General features: G+C 42.8%; 1 protein-coding gene across 4 annotated transcripts in view; it reads left to right on the forward strand.

Annotated features, from left to right (window-relative positions):
• DNAJC13 (DnaJ heat shock protein family (Hsp40) member C13) overlaps window positions 1-19,618 on the forward strand; it is a 138,378-nt gene that overhangs the window by 93,515 nt on the left and 25,245 nt on the right. For all 4 annotated transcript variants that reach the window (XR_012692784.1, XM_075212444.1, XM_075212445.1 and 1 more), the window contains 6 exons: window positions 4,576-4,777; window positions 4,894-5,009; window positions 6,687-6,765; window positions 7,728-7,863; window positions 16,776-16,957; window positions 17,274-17,348. Coding sequence is in view for 3 of the 4 variants with exons in the window: in XM_075212444.1 (XP_075068545.1) it covers window positions 4,576-4,777; window positions 4,894-5,009; window positions 6,687-6,765; window positions 7,728-7,863; window positions 16,776-16,957; window positions 17,274-17,348 (790 nt within the window). In the remaining variant the exon portion in view is untranslated. The remainder of the gene's footprint in view (window positions 1-4,575; window positions 4,778-4,893; window positions 5,010-6,686; window positions 6,766-7,727; window positions 7,864-16,775; window positions 16,958-17,273; window positions 17,349-19,618) is intronic.

The following is a 19,618-nucleotide window of genomic DNA, read 5'->3' on the forward strand; positions in this document are numbered from 1 at the left end:
TGCACGCTGAAAGAAGAAGGGCGTAGACCCCATAGAAGCCAGCTGGTAAAGAAAACTCTTTAAAAGATTCCTGAGTGGGACGTGTGAAATTTCAGAAATTTACACCAAATACAATTTCTAGCCCAAAGAAAACAGCTGAGGAAGAATCTCTACCGCTGAATTGAAGGTAGCAACCATCTCCCTGCAAGGATTCTCTGGCCGAAAAGGTTAGCCATCCGATGCCACAACGTCAAACCAGATGATGAAAACAAAAAGAGCCGAACTACGAGATGAGGCCGCTCTGAAAACGGGAAAAGAGGGACGACAACACAAGTCCCCTAAAACAGTAGAACACTGCTCTGCGAGACATACGGCGGACCACCAGACTAGCTGGGATGTGCCCCCTCCTAGAAACTCTTGAACTCCCACGAGTAAATAGGAGCTGTGAATCACCTCCTAAGTTCTAGGGAGACCCGACTTGGCTATGGACAAATCCACCTGAGGGTCATTAGATTGAGAGCCGATAGAGAAAACAGGTTAACATGTGAAAAGAACCTGGGCTCCCTCTTAGAGAGCCCTATGACCTAACCAGGAGAGCACAAAGGTATTACCCTGAGGTGACCCACTCTACCTGTTAAAGGATTGATTGCTAAGGCATTAGGCCCTCAATAACAATAATAATAATAATAAGTTGGTCTAGCTTGGCCCATAGGATGGCACAAGGAACACCCCTCCGATCATACACAGGTCGACCCCTATCCTGCATTAGGATACGGGAATTGCATAAGTGCTACAAATATGCAACAGCACTGCATTCTGAGACCGAATCTCTACAGGTTTTCTGACCCTCTGTAAAAGAAGAACAACTGACTCACTAATAAAAACAATGTGACTAAGCACCACCCGAAAGGTAAATTAGTGAATTAAGGCAAAGGGGTGCTATGCACGTCCAAAGCCATGAAATCAGCGTTCCTTGATAAGAATCTCCCTGTTGAGACATGGGAGATGTTACGAACAAGGAGAACCAAAGATAGCAGTAGAAACTTGGTATCCTATTTTGCAAAACAGAAACTCCTGTAACCGAAAGGAAATTCTGCCAGGAGCAATTTGGAACTGTGTAGAAAAGAAATGAGCGTGTTCTTTGGTAGGAAGCTACTGAAAACCCCGAACTAGAAGATAAGGCATAAGCCAACGCTTCTAGCGTGGTAGAACAAGCGAAAGCTGGGTAGGCTCAAAGTAATCAACTGTGAACCCAATAATGCAGCCCTGCTTCTTGCTGAGAGGCTGCAAGTATAATGTTCTGGCTGAAAAAACGTCTAGCTGTAAGCTAAGCGTTGGGGGTAATAAATAACTTCCACCTTCGGGGAATGTCCACAAATCTATGGATGTTTACCTGATTTCCACAGCACATAAACTATAACCACCCCTGTAAGGCTAAGCCTGACTCGGAATGTGGCACCCTGACCTCAGATCAACAGAGAGGATCAACGGATGGAACACGTAAACATCATGGCCTGGTGTCGCTGACATAAAACAAAGAAAGCACACCTACCGCCAGAAGCCTTTGGATACTCATTTTGTAATAGAGCAAATTGAGAGTTCCGATATTGGAACGTAGTCCTGTGAGCATGTGGCTAACTATAGGTATCATAGCTGAATAGCTGTATGCCTACCAGCTATGATGCTGCTGGGTGAATACAAACCACCCCATTAACCCTTAATGTGAGTAAAGGCTAGAGCACTTCTTCTGTTTGAAAGCCACTAGATAAAATCCTTTACCAGCCCCTGCTGTGTGTAGGAGGACTTCTTTGTCTGCTCCCGCCGGGGACAGCAGAATAAGCGAACTGAAAAGCCACAGGATTGTCACCAAGAGGGATTACTTCCCTTGTATTGACTCTGGAGAGTTAGGGAAGGTGAAAACCTAGCCAGCCTATTACGGTTTACCTGGTCTTTGAGAAAAGACAGACACAGAGTTTAAGATATGAGGATAAACATTTTCCCAACTAGGGTGTCACTAAAACTTAGGTTGAAAACCAAGTATAGACTGTTTGTCTTGCAAATGCGAAAACTGTGTACAGTTTAAGCTGGGATTATCCACCTCGTGAGTGTAATCAGCAAGAATATTCCTCTTGATAGTAAAAACAAGATGGAAATAGACATCCTTTGGTGAGGGATAAACTACATCCTTATTTTGACTGTAGCAACAGTCAAAGATAAAATCCTCTCCATCTGTAAAAGATGGTGAACCACAACATCTTTGTCCGGATGGTTTTATACCTGAACAGCGTAATGCCGCTTCTGTGTTAGCGGACAGATATAAGCTGTGTGGGAGCTTAACCAGCACAGTGTAAACATGTGTAAAAGCATGAAAAAGGGTATACTTACGTACCATTTCAAACTTAAAAATCACCTTAATGTGTTCGGCCACCAGAAACGACAGTGATTTAGACCAGACCTGTTTCTGCAAAACAGCTGACACCGAAATGGGAGCACCCAGTTTGTAGACCTTAGCCCCGCAGTTTATGCCGAGGCAATCGGGCTAGGCTGTGGAAAAGATAATTCAAAAATTACATTTCGCACATATATAATGTCACTCCTATTTCCCAGTTGATCCGTCAGAAAACATAAGGAAACGGTAGGCAAAGTAACAGGAAATAATATTGTCTAACAATATACTTTGAAGACACATATTCACATAAATATATAACAATTTCAGAGTGTGCCAACCAGCGAGTAATCTACTCCTGGAGGAGTCACCGATTGTAGGCTGATATAACAGCAATAAAAAAGACACAGAATAAATCTGTTCTATATTTTAAACAGGTAATATATATATGTGCTATTATGGAAATAGAAACCACAACACCGTGTAATCAAAACCGTGTATATATCAGATGAGCCACAGCTCCTGATGTACACATATATATACATATTGCAATACAGACCAACCAGCCTACCACGGGATAACACTGTATATTAATTTTGTGCCACATAAATAATGTAGAGCATATAAAACAGCGTGTTTATTACCCCCTAGATAATTCCTGAGACATACCGCATATCTGGAAAACTGTATAAAAGTTACCCAGCCACAATGCTTGTGGAACTGAGGCTATACATAACAAAAGGGATTTTATATATATAGAACTCCCTTTATCAGAGTTATGGAAACATTCCATTCACAGTCACCATATGGAATATCATACAGCTATGTATTCCCATATCAATGTATATCTGCCTTAAAAGAAAAATATGTCACAGGAGGATAGGAACTACCAATATTGTCAAATATGTAATCCTATAATATATACAGCAGTCACAGGATCCTGAAATAAAAGTCCTGACTGTGTGGCAAGTAGGCTGACAATCGTTTACAAATATGATTAAAAACGATCCAACATTACCAGGTGAAGAGAGGCAGTCAGGAACAGCATGCACTGATGTGTGTGCGCTCCGGATCCAAGATGGCCGCCGTTTGCGCCATTAGGGAGAGAGAGGGGGGAATGTGCACTCCCCTCTCCTAACATGTCCACCCCTGCTCACCGCCGTTTAGCCCATATACAGAATATGGCTGCAGCCGGGGGAAAGTGAGAACCGCCACGCTGCCGTGCCCAGGGTGCGTGCGGTCTCACTGACCGTTTCATCGCCTCCACAGAGCGCGATGCCTGTCCATCTCCCCCACTGCTCGTTGTCTAGGGGCAAAGGAGGGGGGGGGGGGGAGAGGCTGCCGACAAGTCTGCGAGAGGAGAGGTGGAGACACCTTCACTCCCGCCCGCATATCTGATTGCGGCTGTGTATAAGGCCCAAAAAAATGGCCCAAATGAAAAGTTTGCCTTTAAAGGCATAATTAAAACAAATTAAACATGGCCCCTTTGCTCGTTCTCTCTAGGGGATGACTGCCGGCAGAGGTGCGAGGGAAGCGTGCTGAAGAGCTGCTTACCTGCGCTGGAACTCAGAGTGAATTAATCCCCGGGACTATTCACTCCTCTGGGTCTTTTCAGTCCAGCGCTGCACCTGAAAAGGAAAGTAAAATAAAAACAGGAAAACCTAATGCTAAACTAAGTATAGGCAGGAGCCTATACAGAAGTGACCTTTCTCCAGAAGGCACTTACAACAACTGAAGTCAGCTACAGAGGAGGGGCATAGTGGGGGATGAGTCAGTGAAACAAACAAGTTTATAAGTGCCTAACTCCAGACCCACCTACTATACCCAATGTAACGCAGTGTTCCCCAGTGGTAGGACAGAGACATTTTATTTTCCTAATTTATCCTGATGTTTAAACATGGCCTAATTTTGTTGCTAACTTGCAAAACTTGAAACTGAACCTGTTATACCAGTTTATTGTTTTATAAAACTACCTTAAAGCTGGAACATGCCAGTAATTGTGAATAGTTTTTGCTTGGCAGTTTAATCCAGATTTTGTTAACTACAGTTCATACAAATTATTTCGCAGCCTTTATGGTTCAGCCACTTAAATGACATTGTGTGTATGTGGGAACTTGTCATCTTTATTTGAACTATCTGCAATTTTTTTTTAACTTTTCAACCCATTATCTGCCCTCCTTTTATGTTTTTTTCCTGTTGACAAATTTCAGACGTCTTATGATTGAGAAGATTGCTGCCCACTTGGCTGATTTCAGCCCCCGCCTCCAGAGTAACACTAGAGCACTTTATCAGTACTGCCCCATCCCAGTGATCAATTATCCCCAACTGGAGAACGAGCTGTTCTGCAACATCTACTACCTGAAACATTTCTGTGACACACTCAGATTTCCTGATTGGCCCATAAAAGACCCCGTAAGTTGTGCCATTTTTCTGAAGTTTTTTTTAGGAGTTTTTGGTTTGTCTCTTTAATACTGTATATTCAACGGATTACAGTAAGATTGTTGTGTAATATATATTTCTCTTTACAGGTGAAACTTTTGAAGGACACGTTGGACGCATGGAAAAAGGAGGTAGAGAAAAAACCTCCAACCATGTCCATAGATGATGCTTATGAAGTTCTTGGTCTTCCAAAAGGACAAGGCCAGTAAGTTAAAGTTTATAAGTTGTATCTTACTGAAAGCGTTTCACTAAAAGCAAGAAATATGTTTTTGTATGTATATGGATTTAAATCCTGCCCATTTACAGCATGACATAACTTGACTAAAAGGTGTAAAACTGTCAGAAGACTGGTGTTCAGAAGCTGTCACAAATAAATTTAGTTTAATCTAGCTATCAATGGTAATCTCCTTTTCACTGTTAGTAGTAAAATTGTGCTGTAAAAACATTGCACCCAGCATTCTGACAATTGAAGTACTCGTGACGGGAAGCAGAATAATGCATTGATATAGCATTGTCACTAACTTAGCTTGTGACAGCTTCTGCATGGATGCCATATTTTATGGAGGGGAAACACTGTTTAGTAATACTCAGTATCAAGATACTAATGTTTCCCTATAGTTATCAGAGTTATTTGTGTTTCATAATTATCTTAGATTTGTAGATCATTTTATATTTATTAAAAAGGTGTAACTATGGTTTAATTTTTTTTTTTTATTAAGTGTTTGTGTGTGGGATATTTTCATTTTATGAACATATACCTATGATGAGTTCTTGAATTTCAGCATTATTTACATTTATTTGACAGTACCATAGATTCTATACAATGTTATATAGAAAACCAAATACGTACAATATTCTTTCTTTTTTTTATCCTGGTCAGATGAGAGATAGGGGCATATTCAATTCTCGGCGGAAACGCTGAAAATCTCGCGGTCCGCGCACAATTACCGTTATTACGGTAATCGTGCCGGAAAAACCATTAATACGGTAATTTTCTCGCTGGATTTCAGCTAGCAGCTCCTTGAGCCCGCGAGCTGAAATCCAACTATCTATTACCGTATTAATGGTAATAGTGTTTTCGCAGCTCGGAAAAAAAACCCAATAGAATATGCCCCATAATGTTCAAAAGGGACAAATTATAAAAATACACAACCTAAATGTACAAAACCTGAGTTGTATTTAAATGAACTACAGGCCGGGTAACAGGCATGACACTATCCTGCCCATTTATCAGATAGAAAGAGAAGAACATTAAGGATATGTAAATAAAAGTGGTGTGAACAAAAGAAAAGTAAACCAATATACTACTATATACTGTACAGCTACACAATATATTTAACAATTTATACTACAAAATTAATATATACTTTCAAAAGAAGCTGTATAAGCATCTTTTTTGTAAGAGAAACCTTTGTTTTTTATGTACTTATGTTTAAAGCTACTACTATTATAATTTGAGACTATACTACAATGTGCAAATATTAGTATGTATATTGATAAGTACTTTGACAAATTATTGTATTTTAATATACTGTGTAGCTTTGAACTGTTGCATTAAAGGACATGTGCTATAATCCAGTTGACATATTACACTTCTTATGTCACTGTATTTTCTCCTTATCATGTATTCCAAGCTTAGTAGCTTCAAACAGTCTCCTTTGAGAAGAAATTCAGATTGTAGCATGTGGATTCAGATTTTATCCATTAAATAAAGCAAAAAAAAATTTGCATATCAAAACATCTGTGGAATATCTCTTTGAAATTGCTAAGCAGCATTAGTATTTTTCCCTTTATACAATGATGAACACACCAGAAAGGGATTAATTCCATGAGTGGAATTTTGTTCTGTACATCTGAAACAAATCTTTCCTTTCTTTTTAAGACAAGAAGAGAGCAAGATAAGGAAAGCATACTTCAGACTTGCTCAGAAATATCATCCAGACAAGAATCCAGAAGGAAGGGTTTGTATTTATTTGAAAATCTTACTATCAGTATCCAAAAACTGTATAATGTCAGCATATCTCAAATGGGATTCATCTGTCAGAGAATATTAATGTATCTGTTTCTACAGCCACACTTCATCTTTTATTAAATGCTTTCCTTTTATCTTTTACCTTGCTTCCTTTTTTCTGTATTTTCTAATCGTGGCCTTTCCCGATAACACATTTAGCTGCAATGCTGCCACTCTGCCTTTTATCCCTCAAACTTTTTTAAACACTGCTATGAAAAGTGCGGAGTTAATATTTTCACCTCTGTTTTGTTGATGTGTTTGTCACTGGGTAGGCAGCCCTATTTCTTTTTTTTTTGTTCAAGAGTCTTGTACAGGAGTCTTTGCCACCTGCTGATATCTCATGCTTTATTCAGATTTTGCTGCAGGCTCTTAGTGTTTTAGAAAAATAAAAATCAGCAATGTATTGATAATACAACTACCTATTGTTTTGCAGAACATTGAAAAGTGACAAGCCATTAAGACTAAGTGACAAAACATTAGAACATACAGTAGCTTTATGATAGTGATATTTTTTCCAAGAGCAGTCATTAAGAATGTAGACATTTGAGCAGAATTAAGTATTTCACCGTACCTTTTGTCGTTAAGATATGAGAACTCACATCAACATTTAAACCTCAGTTGAATTTTCTCTGCAGTAGTCCATCAATGTTGAAATCATCTACATATTAAATTTAACCTAGTCCAGATGTGTTGATAATGCTGACATTATCTCAATAATCCATGCGTACCGATGGGGCACTCGTTCTCATGCTAAATAAAGAAATACTGAGCCACGCCAAGCTATGCAAGGCGAGCACCCTAAAGACAGGTGCTCAGTCTTGCCCTATACCTAGAGACTCTTGCTCTATCTGTGCATCCTTACATGTTCAAGTACAAAATTGACCTCATTATGTACCTTACCTTGTCTTACAGGATATGTTTGAAAAAGTTAACAAGGCCTATGAGTTCTTGTGTACAAAGTCAGCTAAGATTGTGGATGGACCAGACCCAGAAAATATCATCCTTATACTTAAAACTCAGAGCATCCTTTTCAACAGACATAAGGAAGGTAAAAGTGAAATACAATGTTAATTTTGAAGCCAATCAAAGGCATAGAATAGGAATGTTTATATACATGAGTGGATTTAAAAGGGCACATGAGGGTACTGTAGTTTGCTCACCAGCACACAGTATCATTAGTTTGCTCTTACTATTTGTCCTTGACATTGTAAATTATTGTGATTATACACTATTGAAAATAGCTATTGGAAGGTAATACATTTTTAATGTAGCACTTATTTTAAAAGTAAGAATAATTGAAAATAGTAAATTCCATTAAATATTAACAGAAAAATACTTTTTTTCTTGATGGTACTTTATATTATTTATGATTCAAATAAGGCTTTGCTGTAAAATTATACTGTCTATTCTGTTGTACTGGAAGACATGGAGAACGTGAAATACAGCTGGCATCAGGAGGTTGACTTTTTGTGGGGAGATTCAATTAATCAGGAAGTTCAGAGGGAGCCTCCCTCCATGTGTGCCTGTGTGAACTTCTGGTTAATATGGTAATAAGCGAAGATTTTAGATCATATATGGCCGTGGAACATCATCGTGCTAGGCTCCTGTGGCACTTCAGAGGTTATTGAGTCTCCCCTTTATCAGTTAACAAATTAAAGCTTTGCCCTTCTATTACTTCCTGGTCTATTCACAAAGTTTTTGTTCAAATTTCTTAAGAGCACAATCTTTACCCTATATCTAGGTTGGAGCTATTTTAGGGAAATATAGTAGAGATCCAGTACAGATTTATTTATGATTTTTTACAGAATAAGCCCATCCTGCCACAAACTATCTCCGGTTTATCTAAAATTAACTATCCCTGTGAAAATCTAATTTAAGTAAGGGCCTCCAGGTGTCACTAGAGTATGGTATTGTGTAAATCTCAGCCACACTGATGATATGGAAAGGTCTGTATGTGTATTTTTGGTAGGAAGTGTTGTATGTAACTAAAACTGTGTCTTATTGGGAATATATTTAGTATTCTAACATAATTCGACCCCATATCTGGTTGATTTATCAGTCATTGCAATGTATGAAGATATATGTACGAAGTACAAACAGCACTGATTAAAAAATTTAAGAAGTAATCGCTGTTTCAATTATGGTAAGACCAAGGATGATCCACTCGCTACTGTGTTGGAGTTGTGTTTACCTATTCTGGGATTCATAAAACTGTAAACATCTGTCTGTTCAGTACAACACAAGTGCATTCAGTACTGTTTTATTCCCCAGGACATGCAATAATTTTTTATTTTTTTTCTGAGAGGGCTCCTACATTTTTTTATTGTTGTAAAGCTTTGTCAAATGGCAGCACAGTATAGAATAGTGTCTACATGTGGGACATTTCAGCTAGTTTGCTTGCGGGCATACAGCCATGCTTGCCTACAATGTGCATAGGTATGGTTTTGTACAAAATGATATACAGTCTGTTGTGTCTGCACTTTACAGTAATACACTTCATTGCACTTGAGCAAACTCATGTTTAAGTACTGTCTAATTATGGCAACTTTGCTCCGCTCCAAATATTTTAGTATGCAAGATAAACTGTACATTCTACACTGAGACAAATAATATTAAACAACTTTTAGAGGAAAACAAATTTATCCATGATATACTTGGGAGGGGTGTCTTCTTTTCTTCCATTTTGTTTTTTCCTCCTTTCCCTTTCTTTTTTCCATCATTCCCTTCCTCTTTTTCCATCATTCCCTTCCTTTACCTTCATTATTCCTTGTTCCCTTCATTTTCTCCACCTTCTCTCTCCGTTTTGTTCTCCTTCTCTCCTTCCCATAGCCCCACCATTACTAATATAACCATGCAAGTGGGCATCAACAAGCTCTGCAACTGCCTTCACACTCATCTCCTGAAATACTATGTGCTAATTTAAGAATTTGTATGATCTTATTGGCTACATGTTGTTCTTTTGCCACACACTTTAAAACTGGGTAAAGACGGACAAGCAGGAGACAATGAAAACAAAAAAGTACTCTGACACTAGTCAAATCTTAAAATGTACCTGTCAGATTTTTGAAAACTTATGAGCATTAATAGTACAACCTGATGATCCAAACCCCAAGGAAATTTAGCTTGAACCGGTGAGTTAAATAAATTAAAGCACTGTATTCCTCTCCAAAAGCCAGAATTCTGATAAATGGCTCCCCTTCAAACTTAGTCAAAATTCACAGTGGCTCGAGACAGGGCCTTTCTCTGTCTCCTTTGGTGATTACCTTGGTCATAGAGCCTCTGGTGGCCATGATAAGAGCTTCCCATATATCTTGGGATCTTCACCTCATCCTATGACACACTCTACCATGAGAATTTCCTCCACCTCCTGCACAAGATTGGAAAAAAGATATCCGGATCATAGCAATCAAACTGGATATTCTCCCCAAGTTACTGTACTATTTCCAGACCCTCCTGGTAGCTGTTCTGCTTTCAGTGCTTAAGGAGACGCAGAAGGCCTTCACTAAATTTATGGGAAGCGCCCAAAATTAAACAATCAGTTCACAATAGATCAATTGTAGCATGAGGCAGCGGGTTTCCAGATATCAAGCTTTGCTTTTGGATTACCCATCTAGGACAAATCACGGCAGCATTTATTCCACATGGTACTACTTCATGGGTAGACACAGAAACTAGATCTTTAGCTTTTTATGCCATCTCCTCCCTGTGGGAAATTCCCGAACCACGTAAGCACATGAATGCTAATCTGCTGGCAACTCTCAAATTTGCACTGAAGGTATGGGACTTATGCTCTTCCATATTTAACCTCTAAACTGCAATCACCCTGATCACACCCATATGGGATAACCCACATTTTCTTCCTGGACCATCACAGGGTCTCTCTGAGCAATGGTCCAGCATGGTTTTTAAGTCTATAGCTCATCTCACTGACCATGCACAATTTGCTCCTGCATTAACAAAAATTTCCCTTGCTGAATCCAAGGCTCTTTAAGTACTTTCCAATCATGTACTTTGCCCATTCCCTTCCATTATGCTCGGGCAGGGTACAATTTCCATAGTTTAATATGCTCCTAGATTCATTATCGAACCCTCACTTTAGACATGAGTTAGAATGGAAATTGAATCTAGGTCTACCACCTGTAGAGGATTGATGGCAAAAGATTGCGCTCATGCTATGCTTCCATATCCACACTGATTAAAGAGATGGCATACAAAGTACATTACAGTTGATACTATACCTCGGCAAGTTAAGTAAATTATTCTCTACAGCTGACCCAAGCTGCTAGAGGAACTGCGGCCACAGGGAAACTTTTTATTTCAATTTGGTGAATCTGTCCAATATTTCTTTATTTTGGGGCAAGATCTTTAGACTTCTCAACTCAATAATTTTAGTTACAGGGTGTGCTCTGTTCTACACAGAGCAAGCTCGTTCATAGAAGCAGCTGTCAGATTGAGAGCCGAATGGCTCTCACTGACAGCAGGAAGCTTTTTATAAATGCTTCTGGACAGTGTGACATGCGGCTTATACAAGCCACTGTCACACTGATTATTTTCAGGTTACCGGCGCTGCCACGGAGGCAGAGAGCATCGGTAATCTCCACAGCTGCCGGCTGTCATGTTGGACTATTCCAAGTCCCCTCCTCAGGAAAGGAGGGGGGAACTTAGTATTGGGCTGCAGCGTTAGAACGAGCTCTGAGGGCGATTACTGCTTATAAAATAAGTTTTAAATCTCCTTGTCAGCCCTTTTTGCCTATAAGATGCAGCCAATGCAGGACGTGGAGAGCTAGGATAAATAGAGTTCCCCCTCCCAAGGCGCCAAATCTGCCCGGGAAAAGAGTCATCAGCTCCTTCTGAAGCATAGCAGAGCTGCTGATGGACTTCTCCTCCTGTTTGCTTAGTCCTGGAAGGCTAAGTACCAAAATTCCTTTTCTGTATACTCCCTATTCTATAGATAGAGATGTATTAGAACACTTACGTATGCACATATATATATTGGGGCATAGTATATTACATGTATAGATACTTTGCTCTCACATATAACTTTTGGTTCAGGGATACTATCTTTTGACTTTGTCATAGATCAGTTAGTATCTTCTGCTTATTTCTTGTGTGTTTGCCTGTTTACATTTTGTGCTGTATTGTGTTTCCCTCAAAATGTCTGACAAAGGAAAAGCACCTTGTGCTAAATATTATACTTCTTCCAAATGTAAGGCTAAATTACCTACTGAACAGCAGGACTCAGGGGCGCTCTGTACTGACTACGGTGGGGCTTCCATGGCGGCACAGCCACAGACTAACGCCCTAGCCATAACGGAAACGCCAGCGTGGGCGGCTACCCTGACGCAGGGGGTTACTACATTGGTGCAACTGCTTCTAAACCTACAGAAAATCCAGCGGTTGCTGCAGTACTCCCTTCAACCTCTGGAACAATAGCCCCTCTTGATTCAGGGGTGACCATGGGGCCTACCGAGTCCATTGCTTCAGGACTGGCGGGACATCCCTCTACAGTGCCATCTCAGGCCCCTCCTGATGGGAGAGCCTGCTTGGTCTACATCGTTGGTAAGGGGTCTAGATCGGTTGAACCGGTTTTTCGAGGCCCCTTAACATTTACCTACAAACAAGAGGCACAGATCCTCTAACCCCCTTCTGTCCATCTCTGATTCGGAGAGATTCTCAGAAGAGGAGGGTGAGGTTTTAGAAGATTCCGATTCCGCACAGGCAGACCCAGAAGAGTCTCACAGATATCGGGGGATTGATGACCTGGTGGTAGCGGTGCGTCAAGCATACAGGAGAATACATATACAGATCGTAGCCTATTTAAAAAGGTCATAAGACGGGCGATCCGTTTCCCTCCATCTGTGGAGTTGAAAGAGATCACAGAAACATATTGGAAACAACCTGACCGTAGGTTTGTTATTCCAAGAAGGTACATGTCTTTATACCCTTTACAGGAAGAGGATGTAATCCGTTGGGAACAGTTCCCAAGGGTGGATACTCCAGTGGCATGCTTAGCTCGCCACACTACGCTTCCTGTTCCAGGAACAGCTTCCTTGCAGGACCCTACTGACCGCAATATAGAGGCTTTCTTAAAGTCTACCTAAACGGCAGAAGGTACTTTATTCAGACCCACGTTTTCATCAGCATGGGTCGCCAGAGTTATGGAGACATGGGCTGACCAGTTGGCTACAGCTTTGCAAGATTCTGACTTGCTTCTGCTTTACCTGCACCTCAAGGAGGCTTCAGGGTACGTTTATGAGGCTGCTCAGAACGCAGCTTCCATTTCCTCCTCTGTGTCTCCAACAGCTTTGGCGGCTAGGAGGGCCTTGTGGCTGAGGTCCTGGGATGCGAACTCTGAAGCTAAAAAAAGTCTTTGCAGTCCCTCCCTTTTTCCAGTGGAGTGTTATTTGGCCCGGAATTGGATTCCATAATTTCCCAGGTTACAGGAGGCAAAAGTACTTTTTTGCCTGTCAATATAGGCCTAGGACTCCCAGGTTTGGTTCATTTAGACAACCCTTTCGAGGGGGCCCATCTGGCAGGGGCCAACACTCTGGTCCAGATCTTCTGGCGCCTGAGGACACCCGCTTCGAGGTAGGTCTTTCTCCTCCTCCACAAGCCATCCCTCCTCTAAGCTCCTGGATAAGCCGGCAGCATGACGCTCACCCCCCTCTGTTAGCAGTGGCGGGTGTAGGGTGGGGCGTCTGCTGCTGTTCAGGGATCAGTGGGCAGAGTCCTCGGATGACAGTTGGATTTGCGGGATCATGACGATGTTACATAATAGACCTAGCGGGCCCAGCCCCTCAGAGGTTCTTTGGGAACCAGCTTGCCCTGCCATCCACAAAGAAGACAAACAATGCTTCACTGTGTCGCTTCTCTTCTTTCAGCAGGAGTTATCGTAAAAGTTCCGGAAGACCAAAGGAGGCAAGGGTTCTACTCAAACCTCTTTTTGTTCCAGAAGCCGGACAGCTCTTTCTGGCCCATCTTAAACCTAAAGCAGTTGAACCTTCACCTGCAGGTGGTCAGATTTTGAATGGAGTCCCTGAGGTCTGTTATCAATGGACTAGAGGCAGATCAGTTCAAGGCGTCAATAGATATCCAGGGCGCCTACCTCCACGTTCCTATCTGGGAGACACATCGGGCTCTTCTCAGATTCACGGTAGGATCTGCTCACTACCAGTTCAGGGCTTCTCCATTCGGCCATGCAACCGCACCAAGAGTGTTTACAAAAATGATGGCGGTAATGGCGGCTTATCTACATTCCAGGGGTGTGCAGTTAGTGCCCTATCTGGACGACTTACTAATCAAAGCTGCCTCAGCTCACCTGCTCGAGCAACATCTCCAGCTTACCATCCCGATCTTGGAGAGGCATGGCTGGCTCATAAACTGCCCCAAGTCCCAGTTAATACCTTGCCAAAGAATGACTTTTCTGGGACTGATGATGGATACCAACAACAGAGGGTGTTCCTTCCAGAGGACAAGATATGGTCCCTGCGGGACTCGACGACTCGAGTTTTGTTCTGCCGGAGACAGTCGGTCCTCCTGTGCATGCGCTTGCTAGGGAAGATTGTGTTTGCATTCGAGACTCTCCCTTATGGTCGAATCCATTCTCGGTGCTTTCAATGGGACCTCCTAAGGAAGTGGTCAGGATCCCATTGGGAGTTTAGAATGTTAGCTGATTCGCTTGTCATCGGAAGCGAAACAATCCCTCAGATGGTGGATAGTCCGGGACAGCTTGTTAGTTGGCTGGTCCCTTCCCCCTTGGCCTTGGATCTTAGTATCCACAAATGCCAGCCTTCGAGGATGGGGGGCTGTAGCTCTCCATCTGAGACTTCAGGGGCTCTGGAGACCTCTCTCATAAAAGCCATGTTGAGGGCCTTGCAAGAAGTACAGTTCATCCTTCAAGGCTTGCCGGTCCGTCTTCAGTCCAACAATGCCATGGCAGTGTTGTACATCAACAGACAGGGAGGCACCAGGAGTGCAAGAGCAATGGAGGTGACGACTCAGATTTTCACCTGGGCCGAAAATCACATCCCCGTCATTTCAGCAGTCTTTATTCCGGGCATCCAAAACTGGCAAGAATATTATCTAAGCCAGCATGCAATTCTGCCAAGGGAATGGGCTATTCATCCGGAAGCTTTTCAGTCCCTAGTCACCCGGTGGGGGGTCCTGGACCGAGATCTGATGGCATTGTGCCAAAACAGAAAGGTCCTACAGTTTTGCTCAAGGGCAAGATGCCATGAGACTTATGTTCCCTCCCATTTTCATGATTCCCCAGGTCCTTCAGAGAGTCAAGCAGGGTGGCCTGCCAGTCATTCTGGTGGCTCAGCTTGGCCGAGGAGGGTCTGGTATCCAGAGATTCCGTTGATGGCGGTAGGTCCAGGTCTTCGGTTACCTCTTCGCAAAGGCCTTCTACTTCAAGGACCATTCCTACATCAGGATTTACCGCGGCTGAATTTAACGACATGGCTATTGAAGCCAACCTTTGGAAATCCAGAGGGTTCTCTTCACGAGTAGTGGATACCCTCCTTTAAGCTAGAAAACCAGTCTCTGCTCAGATCTACCACCGGATCTGGCTTACATACATTAACTGGTGTGAGAACTGGACCTGCCACTCTGAGTTGTTACATCTCTCTAGGTTGCTTGCCTTTCTTCAGGACAGCCTGGATGTGGGTCTTTGCCTAGGATCCTTAAAAGTGATGGTTTCGGTGCTTTCAGTGTTTTTTCACAGATGCCTGGCAGACATACCGGATGTCAGGACTTTCCTACAGGGTGTCCTGCATATCCAAACTCCATATGTTACGCCCACGGCTCCCTGGGACCTTAATTTGATCCTTAATATGCTTCAGGAGCCTCCTTTTGAACGGGTAACAGACAGCAGAGTTACGGTTCTTAACATGGAAAGTGGTATTCCTCCTTGCATTGCTTTAGCCCATAGAGTTTCGGAGCTGGGGGCGCTCTCTTGTCGAGAACCTTATCTGGTGTTTCACGATGACAGAGCAGTCCTCAGAACAGTTCCATCGTTTCTGCCAAAGGTAGTTTCCAGTTTCCATGTAAGCCGGCAAATAGTATTTCCGGTGTTCACGGATGACCCACAAGGGCCTGGAAATTCCTGGATGTGGTCAGCTCTCCGAATCTATGTCCAGAGGACAGCAAAGATTCGCCGTACAGATTCCCTCTTTATTTTATTTGATTTCTCGAAAACGTAGTTGGCTGGCCTCTATTGCTAGATGGCTTACGTTGACTATTAGGCAGGCTATATCAATGCTAGCCGACCTGTGCCAGATCGTATTGTTGCCCATTCTACCCTGTGGGGCATCTTGGGCTGCACAAAATGGTTCTCAGCTGACCAGTTATGCAGAGCAACCACCTGGTCCTCGGTCCATACCTTTACTAAATTTTACCAATTCAATGTCTTTGGTTGGCAGGCGCCAGTTTTGGCCGTAGTGCTCTACGTGCCTGGCTGTCAGAGCAGTCCCTTCTACTCAAGAGTGGGCTGCTTTAGAAAGTCCCCATGGTAAGCAGTGTCCCCCAGATGGCTGAAGGAGAAAAGAGGATTTTTATTCTTACGATAAAGCCGTTTGTCTGATTCTATCTGCGGGACACTGCGTTCCCTCCCTTCTCCTCTTCTGCTGTATGTTCTTGTTTGATTGGTTTATCTTCTTTGGGGCTTTATAATTAAACTGAGACTATAGGAGGGGTTGTAGGGGGAGGGGTCTGTCAGCAGCTCACAAAGTTAACCAGACAAATATTGTATAAGCACCAGGATCCCAAAATTAAATAAACGAGTGCCCAAAGCGTTCATTTTGTTGTAGGAGGTTACCCTAAATGTCTTTTACCTCAGGTATTGAATATCTCCTCAAATAAGGCACATAATAATGTAAATAATATGAATTCTCACAATATTTCTTATACACAAGGGGAAAAGTGTATCTAAATTGTTTATTTTCATTGTTTTTTGAATAGATCTTCAGCCTTACAAGTATGCTGGCTATCCCATGCTCATCAGAACAATCACCATTGAGACCTCCGATAATCAACTCTTCTCAAAGCTTTCACTCTTGCCTGCTGCCACTGAGTTGGCGTTTCACACAGTAAATTGTTCAGCACTTAATGCAGAGGAACTCAGGAGGGAAAATGGCATAGAGGTACCAAATCATATTGCTGTATTCTATACATACTCAATTATTTTGTATAATGCAAGTGACATATAATATGTGTGTATTTTGCTTTAAATCATAAAAATAGAGCTAGATCTTGCTGATTTTGTTTTTTTGTTAAACTAAATTGATGAGGATTATCTTGCTAGTTTGGGAGGCTGCACATTTCTCAATAATGAACTGTATACAGTATGTAATGCCAAGTCATACTCCTGTTATTGTCATGGTCAGATTTGTTGTCTCACTTTTTAAAAGTGCATTATTATTCTATTTTAGCAAAACCTATCTCTGTACTTTGTTTCAGGTGCTACAAGAAGCTTTCTCTCGTTGTGTATCAGTGTTAACTGCATCTAGTAAACCGGACGATATGCCCGTGCAGGTAAATGGTATTGCGATTGCACCAATATTATAATTTGGCATAAAAGACAATTATAAAATTATACTTTTAAAACATTAGAGCTTTTATATATGTCTCAGAATACCTCTGCCTACTTTGTTTGAATGCATGGACCCTTTAGATGGTGGCCCTCTGAAACCATGCTGTGTTTAAGCAGCGCAGGCTTCCAGTAGTACAGGGTTCTTATAGATACATACAGTTTTAGTCTTGAATGCCTAGTGCTGAAAGTGTGACTTTCTCATTCTTCCAATTCGAGGACACTGGGTACATTGGGGTATAGTGCAGTGGATTAAGTTGTAGGGCACTTTTAAGAAGTTGTTAGTTAGCCCTAGCTCCTCACCCACTATATCCTGTTTAGGCTTCAGTTTTAGTGTACTTCCCTAGACGCATAGGATGTTTGGGGCTGTTGTACAGACAGTTTGTTAGGTTTTGTTTTTATTACGTTTACTTGCCGGCTTCTATACTGCTGCATTGGTGGTTTAGTAGCGCTGCACTAGAGCAGCAAGGATGGGTGTGCGTCGTTTGGACAGGGGACCGGATGTGCTGTGGAGGTGCCCCCATCACTAAATACCTTCGGGGAGCTGGCCACATTCGCCACAGGCTGTGCCCGCCATCCCTAGTTGTGCAACCACTGCTTCATTGTGCACACGGAGGGATGACAGCACAGTGCTGGGAGTGGAGGGGATACAGTGGGCCTCTCTGGGTGGTGGTTGGCTTACTTGGGGCTAGGTCCACTAGGAGTAACTTTTATTCTGTAAGCCAATGCTGGGTCATAGGTGGAGGTGCTTCTTCTTTCTTCCTGCACTACCTCCCTGGTGATCTCTCACTCGTCGTGTGTAGCCAACAGACTAGGCAGCCATTTTTAAGTTCCAGCTTCTCCCTTCTCTTGTCAGGTAATGGGTTGTGGGGTGTTTTTTTCTGGGTGGGTTGTCCCTCAAACTGTTGGGGCTCCTTGGCTGTGTGTAACATGATCACTTTTTGTGCTTTCATTAAGTATACCTGCTGCTTGTCTTTTTCACAGAGTTTTTTTGTTTTCTGTGTGTTTCGTCCCAGCTGTATGTAACATATCAGATAGGGTGAGATGTTTGAGGGGGAAGGCTGGGGCAACTTCTATGATGAAGTTCACCTGTGCCATCTGTAACTCTAATTTACCATTCGGACAGTCAGACGTGGACACTGTGTGTGCAGCCTGCCATTCCAGGGATCACATGCCGTGTGTGCCAGGGGGTTCCGGTTTCGACTCAGCAGAGCATGCCTGGGATCAGTCTCTGACCAGTACTGTGGCTGAGCTTGCCCAATTTGTGCGGTTTGAATCAGTGTGCGGTCCTTCTTCAAATCCCCTCCCTCTGTTGTGAGTGGGGTGGATTCTGTTCCTGGTTCACTAAGCCAGGGTCGGGCTGTACCTGTGGTTGCAGATTCTGTGGTACCGGCCTGGGTACTCTCTCTTGCAAGTTCAATACAGGGTTTTCCGTGTCCTCCTCATTAGAGAGGATGTTGCAATCAGCTGCGCCATCCTCCCGTAAGCGCAAGTGGATGGCGGCACCCCTGCAGGGTAATGAGTCAGATTCTGACTGTTCTTCCCAGGAGGAGGGCGAGGTGGTTGTGGCTTCTGATATTTTGAACTTCTCTATGGTGGAGGAAGTTCCTGCTGACCATCAGGGGGTAGAAGATTTAGTAAGGGCTGTGCGTCAGGTGCTGGCGATTCCTTAGGCAGTAGACCCTGAGACTGCAGAGCCTTCTCTCTTTAGAAGGTGATGAAAGACTTCTCATCTTTTCCCTTTTTCTTTCCAGTTGGATGATTTAATCAGTGGGCCTTGGTCTGCACCGGATCGTAAGTTCCAGATGTCCCGTCTGCTTCAGTCCTCTTATCCTCTTCCCCCTGAGGTTCTTGCGAACCGGGAGGCGTCTCCACCAGTGGATGCTACGGTTGCAAAGTTGGCTAAGGTCCCTAATATCCCTCTTCTCAACACGGCCACTCTTAAGGATGGCGCTGACAGTTAGGTTCATGGTATCCTTAAGTCCATGTTTTTGGTGGCGGATGCTTCCTTGTGGCTTGCCTTGATGTCGATGTGGGTTATCAAAGCTGTGGAGTGTTGGTTAACAGCTGTCTGAGGGTTTGTTATCCGAACAGCCGTATTCTGAAATGCTTTCTTTGGTGGAACAAATTCCGAGAGCCACGGATTACCTGGGGGAAGCGGCCCTGTACGCGGAACTGGTTAGGACACAGATCTCTGCCTCTGCAGTCTTTGATT

The sequence above is a fragment of the Mixophyes fleayi genome, chromosome 5, assembly GCF_038048845.1.
Source record: "Mixophyes fleayi isolate aMixFle1 chromosome 5, aMixFle1.hap1, whole genome shotgun sequence".
In the NCBI taxonomy this organism is placed as follows: domain Eukaryota; kingdom Metazoa; phylum Chordata; class Amphibia; order Anura; family Limnodynastidae; genus Mixophyes; species Mixophyes fleayi.